We start from the raw sequence: 12614 nt of genomic DNA on the forward strand, positions 1-12614 counted from the left end.
TATCCAATTTGAAGTTGTCGGTGTCTTTATTTATTATTCAAGGTATTGAAAGGTTTATGTTAAATCTGGTTCAATTTGTGTTTGGTCCATATCCCTTCCAATCACATGTAACCCTTCCTTTTTTTAAATTACGGATTACTATCGTCATACAGATTGTTTGTATAGCTTTCCCCAATATGCTTTGTCACCTAACGACTAAAAGTTTGATGAAGGAAGAATATTATAAAGGCTAATTTAATGTAAATGAAAATGCAGAGGAAATTCAGAGACTGTAGTTGCTCACCGAATGAGTAAAACTAACCTCAAGCATCCTGGGGTGAGTACAAAACAGGAAATGTGATATGTGGTCTAAGCTTATGTAAACTGAAAAAAAGGGCATTATCTAGCATGAACCCTTTTTTCCCTGCTATAAAGACTCAGAAGTCAAATTAAAACCAGGCAAATCTGTATGTGCTGTTAAATTACAAACCGGTTGAGGATCACAGATGCTGTACTACAGATCAACAAGAGCTAGAGCGTATTTTTTAATTACCCTGTGACAATAACATACATTACCATCCTCATGTGATCAGGTTTAGAATTCAAAGTACAAGTTATTGGACCCCATTCCTGCCATCCCACTTGTACTACACCAAAAAGAACAAATCTGTGCGGCAAGTCAAATTAGAGTGGAATTACAAGTTTAAATGAAAAAAAAAATAAAAAAATATTTGGTTGAATAAAATAACAGTACACGTATAAATGTCTTTATTTCTTTTAATGTGCAGTATGAATTGATATATTTCTCTGTGCATTTGCTTTCATCTCATTAAAACAAAAGAAAAATCTGTCTGAGACAGATGGCTAAGACAGGATGCCCCATCGGATAGTTCGTGTGAATTATTTTTTTAACCCCTTGATGACAATTGCCGGTCCGGGCATTTAAATGGGTGCAGAAAGCGATCTACTTTCGCTTTCTGCACCCAAACGGCGTTGCTGTAATGCCTCAACCTCGAGGCAATCAGCAACGCCACGATCGGCACTAGGGGCCATCTCTGGCCCCTCCCCGGGGCGTCAACATCCGCCATACATTGTATGGCGGTGGACACCCGTTTTAAAAGCGTTTAGGAGGCGATCAACGATCACCTCCTAAACTTAAATGGTGTCGCTGGAATGCCTCGATCAGGAGGCTTCCAGCGACATCAAACACTTACCCCAGGATGGACTGTGACCGCTTCGGAGAGCGGTCACAGCCACCGCTGCCGGTGATCTTCACCATCAGCAAGATGGCGACCGTCCTGAAAAAAAATAAATAAAGATGAAAAAGTTCGCTAGATGGTCTCCAGACCCTCTAGAGAACTCTGGCTTCACTTGCAGGTTGAATACAGGTACTGCATTCAACCATGCAAGTCAATGGAGCCCAGCTTTCTAATCAGTGTGATTAGTAAAAATAAATTAAAAAATAAAATAAAATTAATAATAACTAGAAAAAAATAGTAGAAAAACCAGTAAAATGTAAAAATAATAATAATAATCAGGGGAACCTTCATATTGAAAAAAAAGGCAAAAAAAATCTATATATAAAAATATATTTTTGTGAGCAAGTCCTAAAATTAGCATATTAGCTTAAAACAATTCTCGCATGGAAAGAGTTAAAATACTGGCATATTAAATGCCCATGGGGTGTCTACTTTTAAAAAATGTATGATTTGATGGGGTAAATTGAATTGGCCGGGTTCAACAATGTCCCAATTAACACGGGGGGAAGGATGGCCACACATCTAATTTCCAATTAGAAAAATGCACACGTACCAAATGTGGCCTTTTAGTTCCCCCCAAAAATGACAAACCCATGCATGTGGGGTATCACTGTACTCAGGAGATGTTGCTGAACACATATTGGGGTGTCGTGTGACAGCGGCATATACCAGGAGCTGTAAATTCATACATAACATAGGTGTGTGGGGGAAAAATACACACAAAAGAATACTACTGCAAACTTTGAAAAAATTCTGGTGGTAAAATGTGTGCATGCAAAGAGTTAAAATACCAGCCTTTAAAATAGCCTTGGGTGTCTAGTTTTCAAAAATATATGGTTTTGTTGGGCACACTGAAATGGCCCGGCTCAAAGATGTATCAAATAGGGCATGGGCAGTGGACCCCCAAATGCCAAAGTTCAACATTGAAAAATGCGCATGCCCCAAATGTAGCCCTTTTGCCCCCAAACAGCCAGGGAAAATCATTCATGTGAGGTATCACTGTAGTCAGGAGATGTTGCTGAACACATATTCGGGTCTTTTATGATAGTGACATATACCAGAACCTTTTAATTCATACCTGAATGAAAATGTGTGTGACAAAACAAATGCAAAAAAAATTACTACCATAAAGTTTGACAAAGGCTGATGGTAGAATTAGTGCTTGGAAAGGGTTAAAATACTAGCATTTGGAATACCTTGGGCTGTCTAGTTTTCAAAAATATATGACTTGATGGGGTAAATTGCATTGGCCGGCTTCAAAGATACCCGAAATGGCACATGGGGGGAAGAATTCCCAGATTTGGAAAAAATGGCTTTGAAATAGCAAAACGCTACCTGTACTTATTGCCCCATAATGTGTAGAAAAAAGCAAAAAAACATAAAAAGATTGGGTATTTCTAAACAGGTTTTTTCATTACCTTTTATAGATGAGTAAAAGATTTTTCAACTAAAAGTTAGAAACAGTCATTTTTTTCTAAATTTGTCATGAAGGGGTTAAACTCAGCAATGGTTCTCATGTATCTTATTTAAAGAATAAAATAATTTAAAACAGAGGAAATATGAGAAAAAAGTAAATGTTCGCCCACGGACAGCATATGCATCACAGTCTGCTAGTGGTCTTGTGACCTTTAAAGTACCCAAAATAGCAAAAAATGATGCGGACATAGCACCTCTGTTCCTACTACTTTATATATCTCTTACAACGCAACCTCTCTAAATAACATACAATCTCATGTAAAATCGTTAAGGTTTCTTACTGATAGGATAGTTAGAGATCTATTATAGTACAAAATACTATGACCTCTAGCTAAGGTTTTCTTGATATTTGAGTTCTAAATGTAATATGTCTATCACACATGAACAAGTAATATGCCCAACATGTTATTGTATCACCAGTGGCGACTCTAGAAACAAGATATAGGGGGAGGCACACAAGATACCACAGTCAAACTGGGGGGGCATTAATAATTTCCACCATTAAATCATACCACTGAAAAAACATATATATATATATATATATATATAAATATATATATATATATATACACACACCGGTATATATATATATATATATATATTGCCAATACTTGATCATTCAACATGGGAAGCCTGAAGCCACAATTTAGTACGACTAATCCTTGAAATCCTTTAAACAACACAATACCTTAACTTAACTCATCCACATATTAACTCATGCTCTCCCTCATTCGGACAATTCATCCATTTTAAGAAACTACACCCCTTGGAGCTTCAAATGAGGGGCTACATATATTTCTAGGACAAAAGTTGAGTGCACAAATAGTGATGGAATATGTCGCTTTGGCTAGAAAATATGTTTTTTCTAACCATAGCGACACGTTCATTTGTGTCTTGCGCACTCCAGGTTTGTACTAGAAACACATGCAGCCCCTCATTTGATGCGTCAAGAGGTGTAGTTCTTGCAAATGTGTACTTTATGTACCATAATTTAACTTCCTACGTGGGCAGTAATGCCACGTCAAGGCTTCAACCCTAATTACTGACCATTCACACGCCTTTCATATCTCCATTCACTCGCAGAAGCACACACCATACTTTAAATACATTCACTCACAGAAGCACACACCATTCTTTCCCCTTACAATCCCAAATAAATGATGGTAAAGGGAGAGAAAAAAATCACTTTTACAGCAAAAATAAGTTTTGCATCAAAAATGCAAGGCGCTCCAGGGATGATATGGTTACTCACGTACCGCACAGGCTAAATGGCTGATTTTAATAATATTTGCAGTTCATCAGGATTTCAAAAATTGCCTCCCTCTACCGTTGGCTAAATTTAACCCCATGATCAAAGGGATCATAGGACAAAAAAATTAGTATCGGCCATTTTTAAAGAGGGAATGTGACTTTTTATAGCTATATGATCACTGTGGTAACATTGGCTACCACAGTGATCATTTAGCTAGAATACTTAAACTTTTTTTTTTTTAAGTAACTACTTTTTTGTAACTTTTTATTCTTTTTTACAGTCTATATACCGTTCCAATTACCTTTCCAATGGTATATGTTGGGGGTCTGTAGCTGCTTAGATGCCTGAGATACAGGCATCTAAGCAGCATGCCCCCATACCTCTTTAACTGACAATTGTCAGTTGTTAATAAAGTTGCGTGGTGACGTCATCGCGTCATTGTGCGAAACGTCACCGGGCGGATCGGGTGGCCTTTCAGTTTGAGGGGCAGATCGCCGGGGTAGGTGGTGATGGAGGTCCACAGACCTCTATTAAGGTAGGGTAGTGCTAGTGACGGCATGGTGCCGTCGTTAGCACCTGACTGGGACTGCTAGCGACGGCACCATGCCGTCGTTAGCAGTCAAGGGGTTAAAGTCCCATTGCGGGACTGTCCTGGGTGACGCCAAATTCGGCGGGGGGGCAACAGGGGGGGCAAGGAATATCCTGGGGGGCGGCAATTGCCCCCCCTTGCCCCCCTGTAGCGACGCCACTGTATCACGTCCTCTCCTATGCTGGGAAAGGGTATATTCTTTTTCCTTTTCTTTGGCGGCAGATAGAGAAAAATAAGAGATTATAATTATTTATTTGTTCAAAATAGTTTCCACAACGTATCCAAATTATTAAATTTAAGATATCAGGTGGGAATTTTTATATTTTCTAAATATATTTGGTTTTAGCCTTCTCCTTTGACCAAGAAGCAGGGATTTTACTGATCTTTTACTAAATGCTATGGAACCACTGGACATTTTTTTAGCCAGACCATTCTAAAATAGGATAGAGTGACAATGTTAGGTAAACTAAAAAGCTTCAGGTCTAGATTTTATACCAGAGACACGTAGGCATTTATGAAAGAGGCATATAATATGCTAAATTACGGTCTCCAACAGCCTGATTGTTGCCTCTGCTTAATATACAGGGACATGCTCCTTAACCTTCATACTAATGGCAATAAAAAATTGCATCTTTGCCCTATATCCATTTCCAGTATCATTTTTTTGCCTCTCTCATCAATGTGTCTCCCATCACCTACTTATATTATTTATTTTATAAGTGGTCCACGGTATCTGTATCCCTCTCCTTTTAGTAGATCTCTTCAGTCTTTATTTTTATTTTCTTACACGTTTTGTGTAAAGTTCAAACCATATACAAAATAGAAAAAAGTATACACACAATGCAGGTTACCAATGGAAAAAAAAAGACTAATAACTTGTGAAAGCGGCTGTATGTGGTCACTCAGGACATCGCCACTTTATTTCCTGTACGCCTAACCTGAGAACTAGTAGATATCACAAATCTTGTTAAAATGATTGATTCACTGTGAATGTCCCATCTCCACTCACACTCACTCACACTCTGCGAAAGCAAAACAGCATTTCTTCCCATATTCCCATTTTTTTCATTTTAATGGATGACCTGTCAAAATTGCCATATTATTATGGATGTATAAGCAAACAAACTAGTGAACATCTGTTAGTGAAGAAAGGAAGAAATGGAAGCTTTTTGTTGAGGGACAGTGAAACTGTTGCTGGAGCCTTTTGTCTGTGCATTTTGTAAGTAAATTTGATCTTTTATTTTTAAGGAGAAAACTGAAATTAATGAAAAGCCATACATTGTCAAAATGTTTGCCGATTTTTTTATATCTCATTTTTCGAAGTCTTGATACTTTATAATTATTTTTAATCATCTACACATTGTCAAAAGATTTCTAGAACGACAATATATATTTTATATTTAGGTTAAAGGTAAAAAAACAACAAAAAAAAACACAATAATTTATTTTTAGTACATGTGCAGATTATTCCAGATTTTATATTTTGCTGATAGGTTTGGAAGACTGATCTATACCTACAGGATATTCCAAAACAAGAATGGATTGTACTCAATCCAGGTAAGCAAATGGCACTCGATATTATTATATTTATCCCCTCTAATGTTTTCTGTATGCGTGTTTTAGTTCTTAAACTCACATTAAAATATATATTTTTTATATTGTATATTTTCTCTTTCCTTCTGGCCACCTGGATGAAAGACTTACATATTTTGATAACCTAAGTTTGTAAAAAATGCACTGTTCTAATTCAGCCTCACTGTACCTTCCCTCTAAAATCATGTTGGACTTGAAATGTCTTAATCTGTTACTTATTTATCTATTACTTATTGCAAGAATAAATATTTTAAATTAGAAGTTAAAATAATTAATACATTTGTCTAGGAAATATTCCAAAATATGCATATGCTTATTCAATATAGTCTTTGCAAGCAACCCAAAAGCCAAACTAAGCAACATTATGTGCCTACAATTGCAGACTGCCAAAGGAGTTGAAGAACATAGGTTTAAAGATATTAAAGATCTTATTACCAACTATGAAAAACCAAATCAAGGTCTGGCACACCGTCTTCTTTATCCAGTAAATAAACAAACATCTCTGAAGCTTTCCTCGAAATCCAAAAGCTTTGCAAAACAATCAAATGAAGTAGAAGAGACCTATGCAGGTAATTATAGTGTGCAAAGTAGGGATCAAAGTTTATGTTATCCTGACTGAATAGAAGTATGCAGCGGTATAATAAAATGGATTTTCATGTCATTATGAAAAATATTCTAGGACCACACAGACCACTCATGCCCATCTAATTTCTATTGTTTTTCAGATCTGAGGCTAAAGTTAATTGTCCCAGTAATAGGGTGACCAACATATCTGGGAACTTGTGGGCTCCAGCTACCCAGAGCCTATCATTGTGGGATGTGGCCAGGACTGCCCACTGACATCAGTGGGCGTTCCCACCGACGTCAGTGGACGTTCCCGCTGACATGGCGGGAAATACCCCCATTTAGTAAGGGGAAATGGGCGGGGAGTGGAGCATGTCAAGACTCTGCTCCACGACCTGGAGGATTTAGGTGTGGACCCGGAAAACCAGAGAAGCGGCGATTCTTCTGGCCCAACCCTGAGAGTTCTCAGGCATGGTGACCAGATTAGCCTTGATTTCCAGCACACATATAAATAGTTGATAAGCACATGTAAAGTGCTGCCATGTATAATTTGATATATAACTTAAATAAATATAATATGTATTACTTCATGCATAACTCCAGAAACTGATTCCCTTTCATTCCAGATACTGCATAGCAGCACTTTGTGCTGGTCAACAATATGTAAAAATATATGTTTCCTGGAAAAGTCAGCCAATGTGGTCAATATGTGTGGCCAATGTAATAGCCTAAAGTCATGTTAACAGAGCCCATAGCTGAGCTGCATCACACTCCTGCTTTTACAGGATGGTGAGGGCTCTTTGCAACACAGACCTCAATCGCAGCTCCAACAAGGCTGCTTTGTGATGCATGGAAACGTATATACTGCGTCGCTAAACAAGTTACATGGCTTAGTAAAAAATTCTGATAAAAATAGGGAGGCACTCCAAATACATATAAATATATTCTGGCTGAGGTGGCAATGTCCAATATCTATCTACTACAATACAGCTACTTTAGCATTAGATGTGACTTGCATTAAGGTGCTTTTAGAGTTGCACACAAGTAGAAATACATATAATGGGAGACGTGCAAACACTGCAGTTGCAAGTCATGTGAACAAACTGTTACAGACATGATATGTAATAAGCAAACTGTTACTATTGATCACAGAGATGTTTGCATGCAAAAATATAATTAGTGCATAAGCTACTGTATTTGAGTTCTTCAACTAAAACAATTACATCATATTCTATTTTTAGAAATTAGTTTTGACCAGTTTCCAGTTTTCTTACCTCTTTTTTTTTTTTGCAGAAATTGATGAGCGGGAATACGTGGATGTTTTGCCTTCCTAGGTTATGGATTGCCGCAGTAGACATAAATGGCAGAAGATCCAGCTTAAAGGAATATTAATGTGTGATGTAAAAAACACAATTACTGCACTTGTTTTGATGCAATCTTTACTATGAGCAAACAGAATGTCCTGAAGAGCTTTACACAGTGGAAAATACTGTTTCTTTCGTATTATTGGACCATGTTCCGCAGAACGTGTTATTTCCAGTGTCTTTTTGTTGTGTGGATCTGTCACAAATCTGGCATATTTGGCAATTCAGTAAATAAATCTATACAATATTGTTTGCAGATTAAAGTATGCAATGTCCATATTATTATCAATAACAATCCCCTTAATACTGGACTGAAAGAGTGTTCCCTTCTAATTAGTAATGCTTAGTGTGAGAAAATAAAAGACATGTTTTGGAAGTAGAAGTGATACAAAATATATAGATAATATAGGTATGTAATGTATATTTTTTTTACAATTATGTGTCACATTTGGTAAGAAGGAGTGCATGATTTGCAATGCTAACAGCTATTAGAAAACAAAACCAGTATCTGGCACGCTCTGCAGGGGACCTGGCTTCCCCACTTGGCACCCGGTGAACATCTGCGAAATAGGCACATACAACCTCCACATCTGCCCGGTACTTCCAGCTGCCAGAGAGGAGGATCCAGGTCCCCTGCAGCGCTGTGGGGGATCCTCCTCAGTGGCAGCCGGTGAACGTCTGTGCTATGCGCACACACAAGCTCCACTGCTGCCTGGCACTTCCGCTGGGGCTTCTATGGGGGAGCACCGGAAAGTTATATCACCCAGGGGAAGTGCCAGGCAGAAGAAGAAGTTGTCAGTGCACATAACGCAGACATTCACCGGCTGCAAGAGAGTAGGATCCAGGTCGCCTGCAGTGCTGCAGGGATCTGGATCTTAGTAATATTGTCATGACCCTGGTAAGCAGGTCGGGTAGAAGCCCAGTCGCAGGGGATACAAGGGGTTCTGTCTGTACCCCACGATGCATGACTGCTAGTGGGATGGTACAGACAGGGGCAATGAAACACAGCACCTGGAAGAATACTTTGAAAGGTACTGTATTAACAAAGGTGACAGGAACAGCAAGTACAGGCAGTAAGTCTCTTGGCAGGGGCGGACGGCAGGATGCCCACTGGCAGGGCAGACGGCAGGATGCCCACTGGCAGGGCAGAAGGAAGGAAGCCCACTGGCAGGGCAGACGGAAGGATCAATACCGGGTCAGGTACAGGGCCAAAGCAGAGCAGTTCAAGCACTTTAATACAAAGGCCCTGACTGAAGGGCAGGACAGGTCTTTTAAAGGCAGGGCTTCACTCAGGTAATAAAGCTCAACTGTACCAGGTAATCTGATTCTGAGCACTCCAGAGGGAGGAGGGTGGCCACTAGTGGTAGCAGATGGACATGACAGCAAAATAATTATGCATGGTCCGGGCTAGCAGGGTGGAATCCTGACAACTATAGTCAGACCTCTATTTGAGGTCAGATTATAACTCGAGGGGTATTTTTCAGAGCATGTGCTCAGAAAAAAACCTTGTCTTATATTCGACCAAATACGGTAATTATTCCTGGTTTATGTTTTCTTCTTTCACTTGTATATCTAAAAAACGCTTTATCACCCTTTTTGTTAACCTGGCAATTTTCTCCTCCGTGTTTGTTTTGGTGCATCTAATAATGTGTTTTGCCTTCCAAAGCTTAGTTTTATATTTGCTCACACCTTCCTCATTTTTACTCCTTTTTATTTTTATTGTTCCTAAAAGTGACTTTTGTTTCCTTCAATATATTTACCACATCTGTGGAGCAAAACAGTCATTTCCTTTTTCTTTAATTCTTACTAACATTTTTAATGCAATGTTCTGCTGCCTTTAGCAGAACATCTCTTAATAGATCTAGTTCTCCTGGACTCCTGGAAAAATCTTTCCATTTTAGAAAAATCTATCTTTCTAAAATAAAAAAAACTTTGTTTTAGTATGGTGCAATGGATCACTGGAACCAAAACACTCTAGTACAATGACATCTCAAATCAAGTCTCCATTTGTAAATACTAAATCCAGCACAGCATCCTTCCTGGTTTTGCTAGATTGCAAGCTTGCAGGCCCTCTTCTCCTTGTGTACCAGGTTTTTATTGTGTGCGACCTTAAATGATTCGCTGATTGTAAAAGCGCTACGGAATCTGTTGGCGCTATATAAATAAATGTAATGTACTAATTATGTAAGACACGGTTCCTTTAAAGGAATTTAGGATGTCTCTACTCGAGGATGGCCCAGCTGTTTGCTTTTTCCAGTCTACATCAGGGAAAAGTCCCCCATAAAGAGAACCTTACCTTTCATTGACATCTTAAACCACAACTAAATCCACAGTATCACTTGTTACCAATGCAGTAAGGTTGGGGATCTTATTCCTTAAATTGCAGTCATTTGTACGCGTCATGTTGTAATTCAGCTTTTTTTTTATATCTATGCTAGAGTAGAGACACTCTTGCATTACTGTGCCCCTGGTTGACATATGCAGCTATGGGTAGAAATAGACTGTGCCGCAAACATTTCATTACATGTCCTTAGGCACCAATGGCCTCCAAAAGACTTTCTACAGGTTTGGACAGACATTTTGCCTATGCCTGCTCTGAACAAGGTATATATGTAAACAGTGGTATATGGAAAGTGGCTAGCAGAATACCACAACCCATGACGGCTTTACCCTGTTGAGGGGATAGAAAAATATTAGGGGGTACCTCAGCATCACAGAGACAGTTCATACAGGGATGCTTGTATTGAAATAAGCTGATATTTCTGGACTCTTTTTACTGCAAAAAGGTTACAAAAACTAATTTACAGAGCATATTGCCAATGCCCTTAGTTTGGAGCCTAATATTGTCAGTTCATGTGTCCTATTTGTTTTGGAAGCTAAACTATATTGTATGCTTTGTTAAAGTGAACCTGTTTGAAAAATATGTGGGTAACAGGGACCACTGGAGGTATGACACTTTATATATACAGTGCACTCCACAAATCTTGGCACCCTTGGTAAATATGAGCAAAGAGGTCTGTGGAAAAAAATGTCTTTATTTGTTTAACCTTTTGATTTTCTTAAAAAATGCACAAAATACTAAAATACTCTGCTCTCATGGATATCAAACATCTGCAATTAAAACACAGGTTTATAAAAAAAAACATGTTTTAAATACCGTATATGTGTGGCACAATTATTGGCACCCTTCTTTGTGCTACCCCTTTTTGCCAAGATAACAGTCCAGAGTCTTCTCCTATAATGCCTGATGAGGTTGGAGAATACATGGCAAAGAGTCTGAGACCATTTCTACATACAGAATCTCTCCAGATCCTTCAACTTTCGAGGTCAGCACTGGTGGACTGTTCTCTTCACTTAACCCAACAGGTTTTCTATGAGGTTCAAGTCAGGGGACTGGGGTGGCTATGGTATTACCTCGATTTTAAGGTCAGTAAACCTTGTTTGTGTTGATTTTGATGAATGTTTTGGATCATTGTCCGACTGAAACATCCAACCACAGCTCATTTTAAGCTTTCTGACAAAGAAAGTCATTTGTTCATTTAATATATGTTAATATTTGATAGAGTTCATGATGCCATGCATTCTAACAAAATGTCCAGGTCCTCTGGCAGAAAACCAGCCCCAAAACATTAAAGACCCACCACCATATTTAACCATGGACATGAGGTACTTTTCCATATGAACCAAACCTACCTCTGGTGTTAATTGCAAAAAGCTCTGTTTTGGGTTCATCTGACCATAACGATCCCATTTGAAGTTCCAGTAGTGTTTGGCCAACTGAACACAATTGAGGTTGTTTTTTGGATGAGTTTCTTGAAACTCTTCCAAGCAACTTGTGGTGATATAGATGATGCCAGTTTTTAGTTTTAGAGAGTTTCTGACCCCAAGACCCACCTAACTTCTGCAATTCTCCAGCAGTGATATTTTCTTGCCATTCATACCATCCTGTTCACAGTGTACTGAGACAATATAGACACATGTCCTCTTCCAGGTTGATTCATAACATTTCCAGTTATTATTAAAAATAATTATGCATCAGAGGGACCATCCAGTTCCAGCATTTTTTTTTTAAAAAGTCCTAAAAGAATAAAATAAATAAAATAAAAAAAGTTTGTTATTATGAGCAAGTGCTAAAATTAGTTCTGTATCTTCACAAAAATCATGGAAAGAGTTAAAGTGAAAGCAATTCAAATACCGAAGGGGTGTCTAATTAAAAAAAAAATAATGGATTAATGGTTTGATGTGATAAATTGGAGTGGCCGGGCTCAAAGATAGGGCATAGACACAGACTGACCAAAATGGGGGAAAAAAAGCACACTTCCCAAATGTGGCCTTTTAAGCCCCAAACACCAGACAAAACCAATGCATGGGTAATATCACTGTACTCTGGAGATGTTGCTGAACACATATTGGGTTGTTGTTTGATAGTGACATATACCTGGAGCTATAATTCATACCTGAAGTACAATTTGTGTGGGGAAAAAAATTACTACCACAAACTTTGGCAAAGGCTGGTGGTTGAATATCATACATGGAAA

At 38.4% G+C, this 12614-nt stretch overlaps 1 protein-coding gene across 1 annotated transcript; it reads left to right on the forward strand.

Moving 5' to 3' along the window:
* The first annotated feature begins 5628 nt into the window (after positions 1 to 5628).
* LOC128473738 (SH2 domain-containing protein 1B-like) lies at positions 5629 to 8339 on the forward strand. The gene is made up of 4 exons (XM_053455979.1): positions 5629 to 5774; positions 6049 to 6112; positions 6531 to 6717; positions 8006 to 8339. The coding sequence occupies exons 1-4, from the start codon at positions 5629 to 5631 to the stop codon at positions 8044 to 8046; spliced, it is 438 nt and encodes a 145-aa protein (XP_053311954.1). The 3' UTR covers positions 8047 to 8339.
* Positions 8340 to 12614: the final 4275 nt, after the last annotated feature.

The sequence above is a fragment of the Spea bombifrons genome, chromosome 2 (assembly GCF_027358695.1).
Source record: "Spea bombifrons isolate aSpeBom1 chromosome 2, aSpeBom1.2.pri, whole genome shotgun sequence".
Classification (NCBI taxonomy): Eukaryota; Metazoa; Chordata; class Amphibia; order Anura; family Pelobatidae; genus Spea; species Spea bombifrons.